Source organism: Saccostrea echinata, unplaced genomic scaffold, assembly GCF_033153115.1.
Source record: "Saccostrea echinata isolate AGI-Se365-2 ecotype Australia unplaced genomic scaffold, CSIRO_AGI_Sech_v1 ptg000057l, whole genome shotgun sequence".
In the NCBI taxonomy this organism is placed as follows: domain Eukaryota; kingdom Metazoa; phylum Mollusca; class Bivalvia; order Ostreida; family Ostreidae; genus Saccostrea; species Saccostrea echinata.
In genome coordinates this window covers 702,567-727,418 of record NW_026889806.1, presented here as the reverse complement: position 1 = coordinate 727,418, position 24,852 = coordinate 702,567, and the positions used below count along the sequence as shown (strand labels likewise).

Sequence of the window (24,852 nt, the reverse complement as noted above, 5' to 3'; positions counted from 1 at the left end):
GTATACAGAGTTGAAAAGTTTTTATGTTATTGATTTTGGTAAAATTTTGTGATTTCAAATTTTCCAAAAGTTCCTTGGAATTTTTAAGTATACATATCTGATTTACACCACTTCTCAAATATATTGTTGCTCAGTACTCCTGAAGTTTCTCCTTCACTTTTGTTAATATTTTAGTGAGGAGTAAAGAAAGAGGCTTGGTAGAACATTTACTGGAACCCGCTAATGTATCTTTGTAAGGATTTTTATGAAGTTTTGGAATCCAATATAAATATTACAATTCAAATTCATTTTGGTTGTTGGGAATATTGAAAATATTCAAACTGACATATAATTTTGAAGAATTTCCTGCTTAGAAATGGAGCTATGACTATAAGTTGGATTTCCACTTGTAGAATTAAATCCCATGGCCAGTTCTTCTAAAATACAATTAAAACAATGAGCATTACAAAGAAAGACAATGCTGTTACCTGCTTTGTCAGCTGGGACCAGTACATACTGATTGTGTAGTCTATATCTTATTCTTTTTTCAGTTCTGAATTATTAAGCACAAACGGGTAGATGGTTTTCATATTGTCCTTCAATCGCTTAATGCGAGTTTTTAAGATACATCTGATACAATTAATCCATTGTTATAGAAACATCAACAATTTGTGAAAAATAAAACTTATTATTTACATTCTATAGATAGAAAAGATGATGTAACTAAATGTGTAAAAAAAAATCAATAATGAACACATGCAGTTTTAATTTTATGGCGTTAGTCTACAAATCTTTTGATAATCCCTCGGATTATCGTGAAGTTCAAAATTGTTACATTAGCTTATTTTTTTATGCAACATTCTCTTTCAAATTTCTATTTTGGGGTATAATATTGCAAGATGTATGTTTTGCGAAGACCAACAAAGTACTAGTATTCTTGAAGTTATATACATTATATAAACTGTAAGTTATTGTCCAACATAATGAAATAAATTACACATAAGTATACAAGATCGAAAGAAATATTAGGCGTGTACCATTTACCGACGTATTTTAGAGTATATTGCAATTATATGATATAAGAAGGTTATTATTCCAGATCCAGATAATTTTTTTTCTTTGCAATACAGCGTTGTTGCAACAATTGATTTAAAAATAGAACAAATTAAATTGAGAGTCATTTAAATAACAATTATACTCCTATTACAACTGTAAATGTAGAATCAAAGTAAACACTTTATACATTTATAGTTGATGTGGGAGGACTTACCTTTTTTAAGGTTTAAATTAAATTTGTATTTTAGTGTTTGTTTTTCGTGATATGTTTGGCTAAACCATACATTTACACTTTGATAAAACGTAATTATATTGTATATAGTTTCTAAGCACGTTCAGAAAGACGCATTTATTGTATTTAGCCAATCCAGGGAGCTATTCCATCTCTCCAAATGCAGGCCCTCTTTTCCAAAATTTTTCACTGAAATCTCTTCTATGATTTTTTAAAGATAAAAAGATTGGCATAAAGACCAAAAAGCCATCAAACAGAAAGTCATCAAAAGAAGACACCATGGATCACTACGCTCACCTGAATCACATTTATCTTCTACCTTACTCTGGTCCCGAGAGCCGTAACGTCAAAATACTGAATCTACATAACCTAGTATTTAACCTTACTCTGGTCCCGAGAGCCGTAACGTCAAAATATTGAATCTACATAACCTAGTAATTAACCTTACTCTGGTCCCGAGAGCCGTAACGTCAAAATACTGAATCTACATAACCTAGTATTGAACCTTACTCTGGTCCCGAGAGCCGTAACGTCAAAATACTGAATCTACATAACCTAGTATTTAACCTTACTCTGGTCCCGAGAGCCGTAACGTCAAAATACTGAATCTACATAACCTAGTAATTAACCTTACTCTGGTCCCGAGAGCCGTAACGTCAAAATACTGAATCTACATAACCTAGTATTGAACCTTACTCTGGTCCCGAGAGCCGTAACGTCAAAATACTGAATCTACATAATCTAGTATTTAAGTCTGACTTTTTAACCTTGCTTTTTTGTAGAAAAATATTTGTTCTAAGTATGTGTTACTTTTACTTTGGTGAAAAATTCCTCGCTATCAAAATATACAGTATACAAAATAACGGAAATTATCTCCTTAATATGTGTCTGACGTAGAAACCATGTAAGCAATTTATACTCTGTTGTGTTTCCAGTTTTCTAACTGGCTTTCGTTTGTGCTCATCTCATTTACAAATCTTAATAGATAAATAGTGATTTTGAAAAAAAGGATAGATGCTAAAAATTGATAATAATAATCATGAGAGGACCATATTTCTTACATATGCAATTAAATATGTAACTATCTTCTTCTTTGTACATAGAAAGGCTTGTGAGTAATATCAGAGTAATATCAGTGATACGCAAGCCCTCTAAACCGTTTTGCAAAATTTTCTGACATGGCATGTTAAAAATTTTAATGAGGATTCGAATTTACTTCTGCGCTAAAGTAGAAAAACAATCTTATGTACAATTATTCTTCAGCAGGTATATTGATTTTAATGGTACTACCAGTTGTCGCGAGACCTATAAAATCTGGTGGTGATCCCATTTCAAAACAACTGATAATGGATTTTGCAATTATCAGTATATTATCAGCTTTATATTTAGTGTCATATTTTGTTTCACATTATCAGTATTTTATCATGTTTTACATTGTAAAAGAGTAGGTCAATTATCTCCAAAAAAAAAAAAGAAAGAAAGAAAAAAAAACAGGAATTTTTGGCTTGAAAATATAACTTAAATTTAGATTTTATATTTGATGTGGTTTAGAAACCAAATTCAAGTTTGTAATGTCCAAATGTAAATTACTCTGATAAGTATGCATTTAAATTGATACGATATTTTGAATGAATAAAAAAAACTTTTATTGTTGTTTGTCATAAATTCTAAAAATATGTCAAGCAGCTTTATTCTTGTTTTTAGATATTTATTTTTTACAAATGAAGTGAATAAAACCAAAGATTTTATTCATAATTTATTTATCTCAATCAATACAAAGAGGGGCTTTATGTAAAGGTTTACTAAAAATTAATTTTCTAAAATTATTCTCAAAAAATAGAATCTGAACGAGGGGAAAATTCAGAGAAAATATTCTCATTCTAACAAGAGAATTTTGTTTGTGTTGTTTTTCTCTTGACATTTCTTGTTAAAATTAATATTGGATCTATCCGTTCTAAACAAGGTCACACTGATGTTGATTTTCATTCTACAATATCAATGCGATAAAAATAATTACCAAAATTGAAAACAAAAAAGGAAATTTAAAATGTCCTTAGTTTTAACGCTTACGAATTTATTTATAAATCAAGCCATACAGTTTTTAAATAAAACATAATTCATCAATAAAAAAAAATCAAATGGAAACTTAAGGTCAGATGAGGCGTTCCTCAATAACATACATGTATATAATTTTCCCCAAGAATTTGTTATTGGAAGCATTGCTACTTTAACCAGTTTCCCCGCAAGAAATTGAGGTACATTACCATGCATATGTAAAAATAACTTGGGATTCCTATTGGATATCAGTTGATTTTTGATATCATATTCGGTGGTTATATCTCTTTAGACATTTTGAAAACAGTTTAGAAATCACAAGATAATAATAACTATAAATATTTTTGTATTTAACAGAGATACAAATTCGAACGTATTGTCATTATCATCATTTTAAGTGAAAATTAATTTCACACAGATAAGAGGCTTACATGTGTGTGGATACTATAAGTGTTTTTTCGGTTGTTTCCTTAGGTTGAACTTCCAGAAAAGGTTGATATAAAATGTTTCTCTCCTTCATCAGGTTCTCGTGTCTTGTTCTACTGCAGATACAAAGCATTAAGAGAAGTTGAATTCTGCACTCGCGAAACCGCCAGATGTACAGAATTGGGTTTATGAAGATTGTGATTAATGTAATACTTAAAACAACCAATTCCATCTGCGATATTCCTATGTTCTCTTTGAAAAACATAAACACGTGAACGATGATCGCCAGTAAGTATAGCAGAAAATGTGGTCCCGTTATGAGGACAATTTTTCGACTGAAGACCATTTGGTCGTGGATTATTCTAGAAGCCGACAAGGATTGGAGATCATTAATTTCTCTATTGTGTTTTCGGTAGATTGACAAAATCATCAAGTAAGAAAACACATACAGGGATAAAAATACACTACGCAGAACAATTTTAAACAACAAGGCGTCAGACTTGAACAACTGAATGATCACAGCGGAAGCTATACTGAAAATCCAAAGTCCCACACAGATTGCTACCATTCTCTCCTTCGTTGTGTATAGCTGGTATTTCAACGCAAACTTTAAACTCAGAAAACGATCCACTCCAAAGGCTGTTATATTTAGAATAGACAGAGTTGTTAATGTGTCAAAGATGGCATGGCAAATCACTTCTCCTTCTTTGGCAATGGGATATGCATACTGAAAACCGTACGCTATGCCGGTAGCACTTCCAAGAAGAAAGTCCGGAACTGTCATATTTATGGATAGGACTTTGATTTGTAAGGGAAGCTTCTTACATTTTATCAAAACAAAAAATCCCAAAACGTTACCCAAGGCAGCCACCAAATAGGCAATAGAGAAGATAAAAAATAGCGGACTGTCCTGATGGTGTTGGTATATGTTGTCAGGCATGATGTCCCCACTCCACATACTTAAACTTTTTCAAACCATGCCTAAGGATTCATCAGCTGCAAGTTTTCCCCTTGGTGTTGTAACTGCAAGTTACGTCCAACGATAATCCTGAAATCAATATGTTCTTACAGTTTAGCAATTATGCGTTTTTAATTATTTCACTGGATATTGTGTTCTGAAAATTCTTGTATATAAAAAGCGAGATATATCGATATTTAGCAAGGTTTCTATGGGAACAGTACAGAAATGAAAAACAACATGATCCTAAGTGTTTGGTTAGGTTATTAATATTCACATCTTACCTGTCATTATTTATAAAAATGTTATATATTTTACTGCTCTTTTATAAGTGTTTACGTAAAATAGGAAACAGCTGTGCGAGAGAAAGAGGAGAAAGCAGAAAACTAATACTTAAATAATTTTCTAATTGACAATATTAGTCTGCTTTGCAATTGTTAAATATTACAGTATGATATCACCTATTTTCCTAAAGGTATATGATGTTTTATTAATTTGTTTGTTGATCCTTTTAACACCCCCCCCCCCTTCTTCACAGCTCACATTTCAAAAATAAAAAAAAAGGAAGGGGGTTAAGCAGTGCGATATGGTGGGATATGATGTTAATTTGAGAACAATTTTACAGTCTAACTTTATTTACATGTAAAACATTAACTTAACTTTTGATTAGGAAAGTAATGAACAAAAAGATTACAATTGAACATATTTTAAGCTAATACGTATCAATAACATTGTTAGTAATTAGGACATACCTGTTGAAAGGTTTCCTACTCCTATTGCTATTTTGTTGAGAAGCGCGGTTAATTATTTCTTGGTAGATTTCCTGTTACGAGGCCCTGTACCCTCTTGTTCATTTTCTGAGGAATGTCTTAGTTACTCATTATAAAGTCCCATATTCCCTCTTGTTGTTAATTGCAATAGTTACATGGTCCCTTATTCTTTTATTATTTTGCTGAGAAGTAAAGTTGTTCCTCGTTACAACGTCCCCTATTCCTCTTGTAGTTGTTATTTGTTACTAGTCCATCTTTTCCTCTTGTAATTTTTTGGGGATCTCAGTTATTACTCATTAAAGTACCCTATTCCCTTTGTGATTGTTACAAGCCTTTGTTCCCCTTAAGATTGTTACTAGCCCTTGTTCCCCTTGTTATTTTGTTGAGAAGCGTGGGCCTCGTTACACTTCCCTATCCTTTTGATGTATTACTTGATACTAAACCGCTGTTCCCCTTGTTATAGTGTCGATGAGCATACAAGGTCCCCTATTCCACTTTTGGTTGTTTCTTGTTACTGGGCTCCTGTCCCCTTGTTAATTTGTTGAGAAACGTGGTTGTTTCTTGTTACAAATTCCCTTACTCTTTTGTTATTTGGTTGAGAAAAGTAGATAAAGTATGAAAATAACGAACAATAATCAAACTAGATCAGTAGTACATTGGAAAAAAAAAATTGGAAAAATTGGAAGCAGAGCAAGCAAGCACGGGCTTCTAAAAAACATCAGAAGTTGGATCAGGTGCAATAGAGGAGTTAGCATCCCCTGCCGATCGGTCATATACGCCGTGTGCTCCTTGTTATGATCGGACAAACGGAAAAATCCTAGACAATTCAATGTGAAAATATATGCCATACAATTTGTATGAAAAACGTCAGTCAACACTCGACTCTATTGACCATAGACTTCGCGAAATGTTGACACTTATGGGACAGTTGATATCCTTGTATCATCAAGTTATTTGTCAATAGCTTGTTTTGTTTTAAAAATTGTTCGTATGTGTTGCATGCTTTTGCGTATCGAATCAACTGGGAAACACAAATTCCATATGCAGGTAATAATGATATATTACTACATAATCAATATTGCTAAATAAGGGATGTTGGCAATGGAAAAGTTGGTCATCATTTTTATCATACGTTTTGTTGTTAGTTTGTCATTAATGTCTTTTTTATATTACAATATATAGAATTGAAACAGATGAGTCAGACTCTGTGGTGTCTTTTATTTCAAGTTCAAAGGAATATATCGAATCAACGTAGTAATGAAAATGAATATTGTTAATTGATAAGCGTAGTCGATATACCTTTAAAGTTGTCAAATTTCATGTGGAAGATTTTGAATAATTTCAAATTAATATAAAAAATAGAGAGACCTTCTAATAATGGGGCACAATTAGTACCCAGTTGGGAATTCCAACAGATTGTTGAAGACATGATATAACTCTTTTAAGTTTCCTATTCCATTTTTGTTTGTTACTTGTTACTAGGCCTCTGCTCCCTTTGTTATTAGCTGTTACTCATTACAAAGCCCATTATTCCCCTGATGGTTGTCACTTGTTACTTAGCCCCCTTTTCCAGTTGTTATTTTGTTGAAAAGCTTTGTTGCTCTAACTACAAGTCCCCTATTCCTCCTGTGGTTTAACTTGTTACAAGGTTCCCTACATCCCCTGGTTATATTTTATACATGTATTTTAAATTACGTATATAGACCCATTTCCTTTACTTTTCTTTTTACTTTACCCCTGTAGTCGAAGATTTGGGGTCATATAGCTTTTTTTTGTCCGTCCGTCCGACTATCTGCCTTGTTGTTTTTCCGCAAAAACGTTCACCTTGCCCATAACATTTGATCGGTTGGAACTATGACTTTAAAATTTCACATGTGTTTTTCTTGTGATAAGACCTTTCTTTAGGTACCAGCATATTTGACCTCTTGACCTTGACCTTGGAGTTTGGTTCACTTTTGCAAAATGTTACAAAACTTTAACCTTTGCCATAACTTTTGAACTATTTGTTCCAGGGCTTCATACTTCACATTTTGTTCCTTTTGATAAGTCATCCCCTTGTTTATCTTTTGACTTTGGAATTTGACCTACTTTTGTAAATCCTTGACCTGCGCCTAACTTTTAAAGTCTTGGTGCAAGGATTTCATATTTCACAAGCGTATTCTTTGTGACAAGACCTTTCCTTAAGTCTTAATATTTTTACCTCATGACCCTGAGCTAGAATTTTGATTTACTTTTGAAAATTTTTAACCTTGACAATAAATTTTGAATAGTTGCTGCAAGGGCTTTCATATTTTACCATGTATATTTCATAAACAAGTCCTCTCTTTGGGAACAAAGATTTTCTTTTATTCTCTTGAGTCTTGACTTTGGAGTTCGACTTCCATTTGAAAAGAGTTTAACCTTCACCATGAGCTGCCATTTGGGAACATCAATGTTTCAAAAACATTTTTTTCTTTCCTTTCGTTCACTAACAACTGCACATTTATAAACATTTTATATTATATCATAGTTGTATCTTTAATAGACATTTTCTAAGGTTAAAGACATTTCCTGTTATGTGTTTTAGAGGGCAACAACTAAAACAAAATAGAAAGGAACATGGAACATGTACAAAGACATAAACTAATGAAATAAAAACAACTAGATAGCAATGTTGCGCTGTGCTATCTACATTAGGGAATCACACTCTCGTATTGCCAGCATTATAATTACAATTTAAATAAACAGTTTACAATATAACAATGTTTTCCCCTTATTTTGACAAATCTCGGCATATTTGTCTCTGCGGTCACAATACCAATAAAGTCGAATTTTACTACAAGTGGCTAAAAATATTTCGATTAAATGAATTATTTGTAGTCTATACAGATATTTCTTATAAGAAGTGTTTTAATGTATTTCTTGGTCGCATTTTAAAACACTATAATTCATCTTCGCCATATTTTTCATTGTGTAAACAAGAGAACTCGCACTACATATGTAAGCCTTTACCACGAAGGAGTGGTACCACATTTCAGTGGAGCTAGATAAGGAGGAAAGCTTTAAAGATCCCTTTATCCCAAATTCACTATTCCATAATTTTTCATTATCTTGTAAAAAGTCAAACAAAAAGTGCTTGAATTAAGAAAAAAAAAGCTATCTTTTCTTTATCCTTGGTAAACTGTGCTTGGATTTTTAAACTGCAAAAGTGTTCCCTACATTAGCTGAAAGCACCAAACCTGATGTGGACTTGCAGCAAAGCATTGGAAGTATCAAAACTTACATCATGTTTATTTTATTGTAATTTCTTTTTAAATTTGTACATTATATATAAAATGTTCTTACTTGTTCGATTTCCAGATGTCCTCTTTGATGATACACCTGACTCAGCTTATCATGTAAACTGCCTCTTGTCTGTTCTCACTCAATAGACATTAGATATCGATCGAGACTCCACCAAACACCAAAGAATATTAAACTGGGTTGAAAGATTTATCATCTGGGTAATCTTAAACTTCACAAATTAGACAGCATTTAGTGAGTGAGTCTTTTGGTGTTTAATATTTTCTACCAAACAAGAATAAGAACTGTATCGATTAATTATGAAAACATATGTTTTTCACAGAATTGCTTATGAAAGTCCAACAATTGCATTATACATTCAGTGTCATTGGCCGTAAGTACTCATGAGTTTTGTGTTACTTATCCTGTCTTATTTATATTTATTGTTTATTTCCTTTTACGTCCCTTCGAGAATCTTTTACTGATGTTGGTACGCTACCACATTAGTGTACTTAATGTTGTGCAAAATATGGTATACATATTAAATATAACTCCAATTCATTAATTCAAAGTTGAATGTACACTCTGTAATAACTATCGTTTTAACTTTGATTTGCGAGTAATTAATGGGATTAAAATTATATAATTAACATTAGAAAGTAAACTTTCAATTATTTATTTAACTGCTGATCAAAATTGAACGTTCGGATTGAATATAAAATGTTACAGTATTTATTTTCTGAAAAGAACTTGAATTACTGTCTGATTAGAACGTAAACCTGGAATTACTGTCTGATTTACTGTCTGTTAAGAACGTAAACCTGGAATTACTGTCTGATTAGAACGTAAACCTGGAATTACTGACTGATTAGAACGTAAACCTGGAATTACTGTTTGATTAGAACGTAAACCTGGAATAACTGTCTGATTAGAACGTAAACCTGGAATTACTGTTTGATTAGAACGTAAACCTGGAATAACTGTCTGATTAGAACGTAAACCTGGAATTACTGTCTGAATAGAATGTAAACCTGGAATAACTGTCTGATTTACCGTCTTTAAAGAAAGTAAACCTGGAATTAATGTCTGATTTACTACCTTTAAAGAAAGTAAAACTGGAATTACTGTCTGTAAAGAACGTAAACCTAGAATTACTGTGTGATTTACTGTCTGAAACTATAATTCAAAGTTGCGTGTACATGTAATTACTATAGTTAAAATACTAAATGTCAGAATCCCTATAACTACATTTCAAAAAAGGTGGGCGTTCTTAGCGCGTGATCTGCAGGAATCGTGATAAGATAATTGGGAATAGTTAAATTGAAATGCATAAAAGTTTCAGTAGGTTGGAAGAATTGTTTTCTCTCTCGGTGCAACAGAAACGAAATTGAACTATCTTAAAATCTTATAAATCAATAAATAAAATTGAACTATAAGCGACTTGATTGTTTGTTGAAATAAAAAAAATATAAATAACTAGAGCAAAGCTCGTTGCAAAGCAACGAGTAGGTCTTCCGTCCGATTTTCAGAAGCACTGCTTGTAAGATGGGTAAATGAAAATAAACCATTCGTTAAAAAGGCCTCCAGACCAAAATTGATGTCTATCTGTACTTTGTATTTTTATGATTGAAATCTATGCTCATTTTTGTGAATAAAGCAATTTAAGTCTACTTCCGGTTTGACCGGAATAGACCCCAATCGACAGAAAATTGGGTCGGAAGTCTTGGGTGAAGTAAACCATTTGATTTTATTTTAATATCTGCAGAATTAGGTCATTTATGGTTACTTCCGGTTTAATCGGAAGTCGTCAAAAGTGATGATACTCGACAGGAAGTACGGTCAGACGTCCTCTGTGACATGTATAATTCAATTCAATGCCGATATCTAAAAATATAAGCAATTTTAGACTAATTCCTGTTTGGCCGGAAGTGACGTCATTGGACGGATTTTAACAATCTCAAAAGCTGCTACTTGTCATTTTGAACAACTTTGCTTCTTTGATGTATTACAAATTTTCAATACTTTTTGAGATATCGAGGGAAAACTTTCGGCCCCTCTAGATTCCTTATTTTAGGGGCCAGCCCCTTTTCCCAGATATCATTTGAAAGATCTTGTTATTTGCATTTCTTTTGTTCTATATGTTTTAACAAAATATTTACAGGTAAAAAGATATTGTAGAGAAGGTGTTAGAAATTAAGAAATTCTCGATATTACTATTTTCGGGCCAATGCGAGCGTCGGCGCTTCGTACTTCCGGCGGTAATGATATACAAAATTCACTTCTCCATAAGTTGCTCTACCATCACTGAAAATTTCATACTTCTATGTTCAGTGGTTTTTTAGAACACTGCCGGACAAAGTGACCCTCTCAAAATCATAAAATCGCTGAAATCTCCGAACCGGAAGTGACGTCATCAAAATAAAAAAATATATGTCTAGATTTTTTGATGTTCTATCAGACCTGAAAGTTTCATGAAAATCCCTGGAGCCGTTTCCGAGAACTCGCGTGCACAAAAGAACAATAATAGCATCTATTTGTGTATACAAAATAGATGCCTTTATTTTACGAGAAAAGTATATTTGCAGGGACCTATATACTAGTATATAGGTCCCTTGTACGTTGGCTTTTAAGAGTCGGGCTTGGATGACACAGCATATGTTGTCTATATAAAGGGTCGGGTTTGTTGCACTCCTTTCTGCTGAACCTTACAAAGGTAAAGACGCATAACAAATTCTTGCAAAAAATACATCTAATTTTGCTTCGTAATTTTATAAAATCGTATAATTTTCCATTTATGTATTGTTTTTCAACCATTTTAAAGCTTTTATTACTGTTGATGTTTATTAAATAAGGCGGATGATGTTGGATTCAAAATTTTTACGCAGCAGACGACGCACACGCGGTTATGCCAAAAAATAATTAATTTACCTTTGTATTGTTATTAAATGATCAAATATTGGTTATCAACATTAATTAATGTCTCTTTGTTTCATACTGCGTCGAAATCGGAAAATGCAAACCCAGAATAGGGGAACAACAATATGGAAACTCGGTCGGACCGTTTTTGTGGACACAGTGAGGATGGGCCCAAATATAAGTCAAAGAAAAGAATCGCAAATAATCTGTGAACCAGTTGGAAAACCAGACATTGAATGTATGTATCATCACAATCCAATATATCAGGTACATCCACCACCTTTGAAATACATAAATCGTTTGAATGTGTATACTTGATTAATCTTTGCCATTGTAGAATGAGACCAAATTATAAGCAGTAGTCCGCTTATACAGTGTATAGATATTACTTCTAAAAAATCCTTGCTTAAAGTGTTACCTTTCAAGCTTAGAGTGTAGAATTTTATTTCTATTTTTAAAGAAAGGGGGGGGGGGGGTTCTTACTAAGGAAAATACTATTAAGTTTCAAACAAAAGTACCAGGAAGTCAAGCTGAAAACAAAATATATTTAAATATAACTACCAGTAAATCCTACAAAATTATGTCACAATAAAATAATCTTTCAAAAATACATTCAAATCATATTATAATTTTACCATAGAATTCTCTCAAAATAAGGACAAAAGACTTGCAGTTGCCTGGAATTGTTCAAAACTAAGGTCAAAATAATTCAATAGATTGTGCATAGATGCTATTGTTAGGTGCACATTGTACAGCAGCCTTAACTTTGCCATATGTCCGGTTATATTGGTAGAATGTCCTCGACCTATTATACATTTATATTAGGTCTCTATTTGTGAGAGGATTAAATTTAGTTTTTGTATAAAGTCAGGTAGTATGTAATATAACAGATACGATGTTCTGTGTAATTGTAAAAGTAGGACTTGGTGAATTTTTCAAATCCAGCTATTAGGCACTACTTACAACAGGGTTCAGACTCAACAATGATTTGTTTGGAGAAACAATTAATTTATGAAAGCATCAGAACCAAAGAAAGCCCTAAAATTCTTGTTTCATGAAGAATTTGTAATTAAAGTTAGAGCACTAGATTATTGGGGGGAAAAAATATATCTATAAGCAAGCCTCCTTGTCATATCTCTAGTCTGTGATGAATTTAAATAAAAGGGGGAATGAAACCACCTATCTTGCCTAGAGAAGAGTATTGTTATATTTATTTAAATGCTCCAGAGCTTTCCTGGAGTTCAGTGCTTTGTATTCATGACACTTTAGACTAGTGTTGTGGAAAGGAGGCTCTGATATATAGGTAAGTCATAAGATCAGTTGCATATCATAAGTTATTACAGATTTACACTGGAGTTGAGCTTCCAACTCAATATATATGACTTGAAACAGGGGGATCTTAATTGTGTGGGGTCTGGGAGCAGTAAACCTCTAGAAAGGGCCTTTCTCAAGTCTCGTATCTTTAGATGCTCTTGTCGAGGATTCTATTTGCTAGCTATTAAATTGGAAATGAAATGATCTTGTAATACAAAAAGGGGGGATCTATCATTGTTAAACCAAATAATTTATCAATCTCATATTGATTAAATTCGAATGAAAAGAAAAATGCAAAATATTTTTATATAAACATCCATTTTCTATTACTGGAATTAGGATATCTTTGTTATGTTCCTGTTGAGTGCAAATGAAAGGTTGGAAATTGCAACATCTTGTACAAGAATGTTTTGTGATCACTTATTAATGAATACATGTATATCTTAATGACCAATTATTAAATCAAAAAAGTAAATACAGTCAAACCTCATTGTCTTGAACTTATTGGACAAGAAATAACTTTCAATTGAGATGCCGGATATTTGAGATGTCAAGGGTAGAATGCCTCAGGGGTAGGTGTCAATCTGAAGTAACCATTTTATTTAAGATACCAGTGTTTCAAATACCAAAGTTAATCAATTACTTCTGTAAAGCAATTAAAACTTTTAGAACATTCATCAGATTGTATGTTGCAAAATGAATATATGGTCTTATTTAAACTTATGATATTTAGTTGTCTTTAGACATTAAAAGTGACCCAAAGAAAGACTTTGTCAAGTACATGTACCTTACATTCTTCATAAAGTAGCAATTATTTCTCAGAAGAGTCCTAGAAGGATGCTTATATTTTGTAATTTTATACAGATAATGCAGATTGTTTGACTTAGGGCATTGGGCTTACATTTTAGTGTGTTTGAATCTGAAAACTCCTAGCAGGGTGCTTATATTTTGTAATTTTGTACATGTATATAATGCTGATTCTAAGACTTCAGGATGTGCATTTGGTTTACATTTAATGAGTTTGGTTTTGTTTTTAATCAGAACACCAGAAAAATATAATTTCCATTTTGGATCAAGTCCATATTGATAGCAGTGCTAGTCATATTCAGGCTCATTGCATATGAAAATATATCTCCAATTGGTGTCATTAATAATCAAACATCTATACCTAAAGTAATTTTATACTTTGCTATGCATTTTGTACTACACTGGAAGAATATGGTCATGCAGAGCTGTATCGAATTCTGATGCACATACATGTGTCATAGGCATTAATAATGTTTATTGAAAAACTCTTTGTCAGAGGTAAAGGAATTAGCACATAAATATGATTAGTTGAGTATACTAATATTGTAAGCATCTGTAATAAAATTGCAGCCTAAAAATCACAGGTTCAAATTTGCACTATCAAAGTGCCAGATATCTTCATTGCAGCTAAACTGGTTATTGGTAAGTATAAATTTGAATAAACTAGTTACATATCAGGTAATGTATCTTTTTCTAGGAATATCATTACGACCAGTATATGTTTTCAAAATATCAATATTATTATAATTAACAGTTCTACAACCATTTGTAACCATCACTAAGTAGTGTGATATATTCTTATAATTGTGTAATCCCATTTGGGTTGGGAATCCCCCGAGAAACTACATGTACATATTTAGGTATGAATAGGAATATAGTAAGATTCAACCTTGAAACTGGGGTATTTGAAATGTGATTAAGGATTTCAAATAACTCTGCTTAAAATTGCTAATTGGAGAGTGAATGTGTCACCTTCGCTGACATGAAACTTGGTTCATCAAATAGCAATTGGCTTTCCTAGCAATTTTCATGGATTGAGAATTATGCTATATGTAATGATAATGAATGAAACTCCCCCTATTTGTTTATAAATCTCCAGATATTTGTTTTAATTAATTACAACCATGTATATAAAACTTGTCTTCGCTAATATACAATTCAAAACAAAATTAACAAGCAATGGTAAACTTAATGTAAATACATTGCAAGGTGGCATATACATTTGTGAAGCAGAATAGTAGGGAAGTTTCTTTCTACAAGACCAAAGCTTTATTAAGCAAAGAGGGAATAGGTGAGATACATCACATTATATATATATATCATTTCATATCACAATATCAAGTCTCTTTTAAAGTCGTCATTTCGTAAGTTCTATGGTCGATACAATGACCTTGTCAGCAAATAAAATCTATCAGTAAGTCAAATGCTGACTGATGTTTTTCATACTTCCTGGTAGTTGTTAGACCATTATTTACACACTGAATTATCGACAGATTTTCCCGTTATTTCCCAGTCATGAGAAGAAGCACACGGCGGGTGTGACCGGTCGGCAGAGGATGCTCACTCCTCCATGGCACCTGATCCCATCTCTATGTCTTAGAGCTCTGTGCACATGTTTGCTCTGCTCCACATATTTCATTGGCAAGTTTTGATTACTTAATGTGTTATAGCACCTTTCATAATAGAGGGAAATTCAAAAATTATTCCAAGTCTGCTGAAAGATTAACACATCCATACATCAAGATGTGTGTAAGTCCCCAGCGGGAAGGGAGGTCTTGGGCAGTATTGGTCGTGACTTGATTTGCTTCCCCCAATGTGTGGAGTGACTGCAATCTGTGCAAGCTTGCAGCCATGTGGCGTCTGTGCACACCAAGTCAACTGATAACTGAATATTTGTGTGAAACTTGTACTGAACTGTCACCTTGTTCATATGCTAATGCTAGTGTAAAGTAAGCTAATAAGCTTACTCTTGGTGACAGTGATATATATACTTTAGAGCTGTAATATATAGTACAAGTTTGAAATATGAAAAAGTTTGATATTTGAAGTTTGAGATGTTTGATCTATGAAGTTTGAGATATTTGATATATTGTGTACAAGATTTGATATATGAAGTTGATATGCTTGATATTTGAAGTTTGAGATGTGATTTTGATTTTGAACAGTTGTATGTTGATTTTGAACAGTTTGTATGTGTGCTGACCCTCCGCGGTAAACCCGGGACGGTTAGACTTTGAAACACACATGAAGTTTGAATTTGGTGGGATTGCCCAGTTGAAATGGCATCCCACAAATGTTTGTATTTTCTTGTGCCACGGCCAATACTCGCCACAATAAATAAGCATAAATTCTATACTGAGTTTTGTGTCATTTTCTCTGTATAAATAATAAAAATAGTGGAAAAGAAACCTAAGAAAAACAAGAAGGTCTTCCGCTGAAGACGTAAGACCTTAATTATAAAATAATATAGAAATAATTTTTTTTTTTTTTAAATTTCGATTAAGGTAACGCATAAGACTGAGCTATCGTCGCCAAATACTTATTGTGGGTTTTAAAATGACAATGAAGCAGCGCATTAATACAATGGATTTTTTGGGGTTGGGGGTGAAGGGGGGGGGATTCTTTTCTATGGTTTCTGCGTCTTCTGTCCAGTTTTTTTACAAACATTTTCTCGTTTCTTTGAGTTAAAATGTACATCTATAACGTTTTGGAGTCGTGGTGAGATGACCCAGAGATAGCAAATTTATAGCAAGACTGGTGTAAAAATGTAAATTTTGTACCAAATTAATTATATAGCCATGTTTCAAGACATATCTTAACAAATCAAGACATGATATCTGGAAAATATTTTCCATTCCTATTCTACAGGAACCCGATACATCAAATGAATGCTAAAATATCATGATACAGGTCAATAAAATTTTCACTTCTCACGTGCTCCCAGATTCTTGCGGGATGCCAATCAAAGGCGCCCTCTATCTTTTTAAACTTTTTTGTTGGTGTCCCAGTTGAAAGTATAGAAACTTGTAATAAACAATAACTTTTGTTTTGCATTTCACAAGAACAAACAAAATACAATTTAAAGAGACTTGGTTTCTCGATTCAAAACAAGGGTCCGCTTTGCTAGCTATGGATTTATTACAAAACATTCTGACTGCGTACTACACACTTAAATAAAAAAATGTTAAATTATAAACTTTTTATACTAATTATTGATAAATGGCTGTCATATCAATTTTCACTCTATTTTCACCTGAAGCTTACTGACCCATCGATTCATCGACAGGTCCCCTAGTTTTGTATACCGTTTAATTTTAATAATAAATATACATGCATTTCAAAAATTAACAGGAGCTCCAAATTCTTTTTCTTCCTAAATCCGTTTTGATTTTTTCCTTTTTTATTATCTTCCAAATTGTTTCAATTAGTCATTTATAGTAACTACATGTATATATTAAGATATATTATATTGTACGATTTACTATTTTGCCGTAATTAATAAGAGATAATTAGGTCGTCGTTCAATTATGTAAATCGCACTTTACCTTAGTAACCAAAACGACAGGACGTATTTCATAAAGGTCAGGAACTGCAATGTATTCCATTTCAACTGGTTTTTTAATCAAGCAAATTAAAATAAGTGAAATTCTAAATAAATAGGGTTTAGTAGTTTATTGTAGTGCTAGCTGGGTTTTTTTTATCCCCTTGTAGCGAAGGAGGAGGGGATATAGTAATGCGCTTGTATGTTTGTGGGTGAGTGAGTACCAGCGTAATGGCAGTACGTATCGGATCTACTAAATATTATTTTCTGGACGCCTTGTGCCTTCCTTTGGACAAAGGAAAGATTAAAAAAATGAAAAAAGCACTACCTTAACCCTGTACTAATTTATAGTCTTACATTTTGTATTAAGATGTTGAAAACTAGACTCAACTTGTGGCTTTAAATTAGTTCACACGGTATTCAAGGGAAATTGTTTTGTATTATCAAGTCTTTATGTGATAATATCAAGGCATGGGAAAAATAAAGTGGTTTACTTACAGCGTATTTCAAAATTACGTCTGGTGTGTTACAAGGAGAACTTTATCATCATATGTATTTTCTATATATTTGAATGACGTTGAACGTCACTTTATTACAATAAAATATGGAGATAACGAACAGTGTTCAAGCTCAAAGTCCATTAAAACAACAAAACTCGGAAGTAGAGCAAACACGGACCTCCAAACAAGAGGCCCAAGGGCCTTAACGGTCACCTGAGTATAATACAACAATTTAGAAGTTAAATACACTGATAGTTGAAGCTTTGTTGCCCTAAAGCATTAGAGAAGTAGGAAGATCAGAATCAACAAAATAATTAGTCTAGTATTCAGTATCAACTCATAAATTATGTTCTAATCTGTCCCCCACTTAACACTATGCAGACTATTAACAAACTATTACTGCTTCTGTACTATTTATAACCCATATTAAGACCTCTAGCATTGACCTCTCTTATGGTCTTTGAAGAACTTTTAATAAGATAAGTTATTTTTGTCTCATTTTTATTTATCTATTACTTACAGGTCTACCTGTTTATTAAAACTAAGAAAGTACTTTTTTAATTATACGATAAACATTCTTGCATAATTATCTTATTGTATTAACCTTTCAAATACATTATTTACAGTGATTAATTATCAAAGGTGAATGGAAAAGGGGTATAACTTCTCTCAGTAGAATACAAATTAATAGAGCCCTGCCCAGGACCAGAATGCTTAGACCAATGGTCCAGATGATTAAAAATCTGGTAGAAATACGCTTACTCATATCATTTAAACTTTTACTCAGTTTGCTTCCACTATGTCCAGAAGCAGAGAAGAATTTCACAGGTACAATGCATTTTCACTACAGATTCAACAAAGCCTTACCCTAACACCAGAACCCAAGACCAAGGGTCAAGAAATTTACAAATTTGGAAGAGTTACCCTGATCATCATAACTATGGACTTGAAAGAATTAACACTTTTCCACTATATTATCAAAAGCCCCCCCCCCCTTCGTTATGCCAGAACCCCTGACCCTAGGACCACAAGATTTAAAAATTCTGTTCGAAGCTCCCATTTTCATCATAGCTAAGCAATTTATTTATCAGCTCAACACAAAGGAGCAGACAGGATTAATTAAAGATTAATAGAATTAATGCTTTTTCACTATGTAATCAATAGAGCCCCCCCCCCCTCCTCAAGAACCCCAAAAACTGAGGCCATATATTTAAAAATTTTGGAAGAGGCATCCTTGTCTATCATAATCATGCACTTAGTTTGTTTATTTAATCTCCAGTAGCAGAGAAGAAGATTTTCAAAGAATCAATGCATTTTCACTATATAATCTATAGAGCCCGGCCCTTACACCAGAACCCCTGACCCTGGGGCCATGAAATTCACAATTTTTGAAAAGGCATCCTTATGCATCATAACCATGCACTTAGTTTGTTCAAATAATCTCCAGTAGCAGAGAAGAAGATTTTCAAAGTATCAATGCATTTTCACTATATAATCAATAGAGCCCCGTCCTAAAACCAGAACCCCTGTCCCAGGGGCCATGGCTTTCACAATTCTGGAAGAGGCCCACCTCCTCATCATAACTATGTACTTAGTTTATCACCTTAATGCGCAGGAGCAGAGGAGAAAATTTTCAAAGAATTAATGCATTTTCACCATATAGTCGATAGAGCCCCGCCCTAACACCAGAACCCCTGACCCTAGGGCCATGAAATTCACAATTATGGAAGAGGTACTCTTGCTCATCATAACTATGTACTTAGTTACTTTATTTAATATCCAGAAGCAGAGAAGAAGATTTTCAAATAATTAATGCATTTTCACTATATAATCTATAGAGCCCCACCCTAACACCAGAACCCCTGACCCTGGGGCCATGGCTTTCACAATTTTGGAAGAGGCACTCTTGCTCATCATACATGTAACTATGTGCTTAGTTACTTTATTTAATACCCAGGAGCAAAGAATAAGATTTTCAAAGAATTAATGCTTTTTCACTATATAATCTATAGAGCCCTGCCCTAACACCAGAACCCCTGACCCTGGGGCCATGAATTTCACAATTTTGGAATAGGCACTCTTGCTCATCATAACTATGTACTTAGTTCCTTTATTTAATACCCAGGAGCAGAGAAGAAGATTTTCAAAGAAATAATGCATTTTCACTATATAATCAATAGAGCCCCGCCCTAACACCAGAACCCCTGACCCTGGGGCCATGAATTTCATAATTTTGGAAGAGGCACTCTTGCTCATCATAACTATGTACTTAGTAACTTTATTTAATACCCAGGAGCAGAGAAGAAGATTTTCAAAGAAATAATCCATTTTCACTATATAATCAATAGAGCCCCGCCCTAACACCAGAACCCCTGATCCTGGGGCCATGAATTTCACAATTTTGGAAGAGGCACTCTTGCTCATCATAACTATGTACTTAGTAACTTTATTTAATACCCAGGAGCAGAGAAGAAGATTTTCAAAGAAATAATGCACTTTCACTATATGATCTATATAGCCCCACCCTGTGGCCAGAACCCCTGATCCTGGGGCCATGAATTTCACAATTTTGATAGAGGGCTCCATGCTTATTACAATAATGCCAACAGTTTGACTGCTTGATGTCCAGGAGTAAAGAAGAAGATTTTTAAAGATTGCATTATTTTTGGTGGTTTTAGCCCCACCCCTCAGGCCCCAGGGGGGCAGGGACCATGAAATTCACAATTTTTGTTCCCCTTCACCCATAGATGCTATATGCCAAAATTGGTTGAAATTGGTTCAGTGGTTCCAGAGAAGAAGCTAAAAATGTTCAAAAGTTTACGACCGATTGACGACGAACGACGTACGACGAACGACGACAGACAAAAACAGATAGCAATAGGTCACCTGAGTGACTCAGGTGACCTAAAAACATCAGAGCTTGGATCAGGTGCCAAGGAGGAGTGAGCATCCCCTGCCGATCGGTCACACCCGCCGTGTGCTCCTTGTCATGATCGGTGAATAACGGGAAAATCCGTCGACAATTCAGTGTGTAAATAATGGCCTAACAATTAGTATGAAAAACGTCAGTCAGCATATGACTTAATGATAGATTGTATCTGCTGACAAGGCAATTGTATCGACCATAGAACTTATACGAAATGATGACTTTAAACGAGATTGTTGATATTCTTGTTTTATCAACTTGTTTGTCAATAACTTACCTCGTTTTAGAAATTGTTCATACCTATGTACTTAGAGCATACTCTTGCGTATTGAATCAACTGATAGATGTATACTGTAAAGCACTTTCTTTTCGCGTAATTACGCGAGACAGTGAACTCGCAAAAATATCATTCTCGTGTATAGGCCTAATAGTGTTCCTTAAGATTATATAGAGGAATAACAACAATTCGTGAAAGTTATGTCTCGCTAAAAAAGAGTCAATGACTATCTCGCGAAAATAAGGTGTCGCGAAAATTTAGTGATCTACAGTATACCCTTTTTGCAGATGAAAAGGATATATTGCTGCATAAGTAGGGGAAGTTGACGATTGAAAAGTTAAAGTCATCACGTTTATCATAAAGCTTGGTTGTTAGATTACCATTAACGTCTTTTTCTAATAAAATATCCAAATATGAAACAGATGTGTCACACTCTGTTGTACCTTTTATTTCAAGCTCACTGGTATATATCGTGTCGACATATGAATGGAAATAATTATTGTTGATTGATAATACGTCGTCGATATATCTAAATGTCGAGTTGACCATCAATTTAACTTCAGGTGATAAATATATTTTTACTGATGTATGCAGATGATACTGTATTAGTATCTGAATCTGTTGAAGCATGTTGGATCCTTTATACACATACACCACGGAGTGGAATTTAACTGTAAGTGTTGAAAAAACAAAAATATTAATTTTTTGCAGTAGTAAAATTCTTAAAAATGAACGTTGGATGTACAACGGTTGCATTGTAGAAGTTGTGAATCAATTTATTTTTCTAGGAATGCTGACAGGTTTAATTATAATGCCATTTTTTGGAAACACAGAAACATTTTTCCTGTCAGGGTAAAAAAAAAAAGCTATGTACGGTGTTCCTGGTAAAACAAAGGATTTGCATTTTTAACGTAGAAACACAATTAGCTTATTTGATACTAATATTAACAATGTAATGAGTTAAGGAGCTGAAGTATGGAGGTTTCACAAAAGTCAAAACATCGAAAATGTTCACTTAACTTATTGTAAGAGAGTTTTAATGGTCAGACAAAGCACCAATTATGATGCAGTCTATCGTGAACTAGATAGATTCCAGCTTAAAACTCGAAAGGAAAAAGAAAATTTTGAAATACTGGATGAAATTAAGAAACAGTGATATTTATACCCGCACTTTCTAAGAAAGTTCGGGTATATTGTTGTTACCCTGGTCCGTCCGTCCGTCCGACTGTCACACTTTCTTCTTCCTCAAACTCCTCTTTTATTTAAAGCAGTGACCAATTAATCGTTTGGAATATGATAGGTGGTGTTCTGTAGGTGTGCAATAAAGATTTGAAATTTTAAACTTTACTCCAGGGCACAACAGGGGCCAAAAATGACATTTTTTCTACAAAAATCTGGTTCCCGGAATTCCTCTTACACTTTACGCAGTAGCCTTATCACCTTTTGGAAGATAATTTGTGGTGTTTGTAGATGCTTTAAGGTTTCGGAATTTTCATTTTTCACCCTCGGAGTCAAATGGAGGTCGACAAATGACGGGGTTTTTTTTTTAATACAAAAAGGCCTGGTTCCCAGACCTCCTCTCATATTTTATGTAGTATCCTAATCTTTTGGAAGATGATTTGTGTTGTCCTGTATATATATATATATATATATATATATATATATATATATATATATATATATATATATATATATATATATATATATATAAGCACTAAAAATGACCAACGACTAAACTACCAAACACTAAATATTTATATATATTGAAGTTCACCAGAGTACATCCGATAGACCGGACGCAATTCATAGCAATTCATAGCGCTCCGGATTTCTTTGTTCACAACTGTTTATAAACTCCAAATTAAACATGTAACATTGTAAATATTTAGTGTTTGGTAGTTTAGTAGTAGTGCTAGTTGTTTTTGCTTCTCTATTTCCTTTGTTTTTATGACTTCTTAACTTTTTTCTTTGTCCTGAGGAAGGGACAGGTCGTCCCGAAAATTTGACAATTATTATTGTTCGTGTCGTTGGTCATTTTTAGTGCTTTATATAAATTTCCATCCGTGACCTTGTATCTAAGTAGTAGATCCGACACTTAGGATATACAGTGTTGTTGTTTTTTAGTGCTATATATATATATATATATATATATATATATATATATATATATATATATATATATATATATGTATAAATTATATATATATATACACACACACAAAAGCACCCTGGTTCCCTGAACTCCTATTACATCTTATCATTAGCCTAATCATCATTTTGGAAGGTGATTGATGGTGTCCTGTAAATGTGCAATAAGAATTCGGTATTTCCATTTTCACCCTTGGGGTCAAATTGAGGTCGAAAATAACGTTTTTTAAGTACAAAACAGCCTATTTTCCAGAACTCCTCCCACATTTTATGCAGTAGCCTAATCATCTTTTGGTTGAGGCAGCCATATCATAACAAATGAAATGCTATGTTAAATCTATGCAAGGGTGTCTGTGATGGCACAAATGATTTACCATTAACAATTATGTCGTGTGGCACAAACTGTGCCCATACCCCAATCGATGGGTCAAACACTGGTATTGCAAATTGCTCTCTGTAAATAAATTTGACAAACTTCTAGCTTATCCCTGATTGAAATATTTTGTTTTGCTGGAAATCTAAGCAATTAAGTATTATTAATTAAACTCTCGTTCATGTCTTTCCTTTCTTCTATGTCTTGTTTACTGAGATCCTTCATTACTTACGGAAGTTCTAACAGTATTTCCTTTGGTTCTTTATGACATTTACCACTGCAGTGATCTTAAAAGCATTGTGTTGCTTTCTTAATTTCAGTTGCAGAAATCCGACAATAAAATTTCCTTTTTTCCATAGTATGATTTAAAAACATCATTCTAATAAGCGGTGACACAAAAGAAACAAATTGACGTTATCTGATGTGGCGCCGTACAGAAGTCATTTCCTTTTTTCACTACATGACCTGAGCTCATGAAACAGACTTAGAGACTTAAGTCAATATTTCAATCATATGTAAAACATGTAAAATGCTGATTAACTGGAAATAAAACTCGATAGGAAACCCTTTTACTTGATAATACATAAGGTATTGTCAATATATCACATTTGTTTTGTTTGTAGTTTTTATGAGATCGATCACAGTTCTTTATCTTCACTCTTTTTCATGAATGAACATAATTTAAATGATGATAAAAAAAAATTTCGGGTATACATCTTAAATATTGAACTGAAGGTAACATCAAGAGTTCTTTTCTTCTTAAATTCATTTTTAATAAACTTTTCTTCATAAAATATACTTATTAGTACCTCAGGTAGCCTAGTAAAGGCGCAAAATTAGTGCCCATCTGAATTTGAACATTTTTTGGAAGACTTAGTCTTCTAAGATTACATAGATATTGTCAATAAGTATTTCCAGCATCTTTTTATTTACTTGTGTGTAGTAATTTTTTTTTATTTTGTGTGAATGCATAGTAATTTTGTAGATGACCAATCACATGAAATTAAAATTTCCAAGTTCCATTTAGTCTGAATAAAAATAATCAAATCTCTATTCAATACGTCTAGGCTAAAGTGAAAAATATGCGTAAGAATGCATTATATAAGGCCGAACCTTGTAATAAAACACTAAAATAGTGTGCTGCTATAATTAAAATAACAGGTGGAGTTGGTAATTGATGGGCTTTATTGAATGTGAAACAGACAGTAAAATTAAAACTCTGATTTTAACCCAAAAAGTGGGAGGTTATGCTCTGCCTCGAAAATAAAAGTTTGCATTAAAAAAAAAACATTAAATGGTCCTGCGTGTATATT

At 33.1% G+C, this 24,852-nt stretch overlaps 2 protein-coding genes across 2 annotated transcripts in view; one reads left to right on the top strand and one right to left on the bottom strand.

Annotated features, from left to right (window-relative positions):
* LOC133174152 (NADH dehydrogenase [ubiquinone] 1 alpha subcomplex subunit 5-like) overlaps positions 1–24,852 on the top strand; it is a 173,632-nt gene that overhangs the window by 6,796 nt on the left and 141,984 nt on the right. The window lies entirely within an intron of this gene.
* On the bottom strand, positions 3,750–4,706 carry LOC133174025 (melanocortin receptor 5-like). The gene has a single exon (XM_061309067.1). It carries the CDS (start codon positions 4,704–4,706, stop codon positions 3,750–3,752), a length of 957 nt encoding a protein of 318 aa, XP_061165051.1.

What these genes read in the sequence shown, in the direction of transcription:
- LOC133174025 (XM_061309067.1), bottom strand. Translation starts at nt 4,706, where the DNA reads ATGTGGAGTGGGGACATCATGCCTGACAACATATACCAACACCATCAG.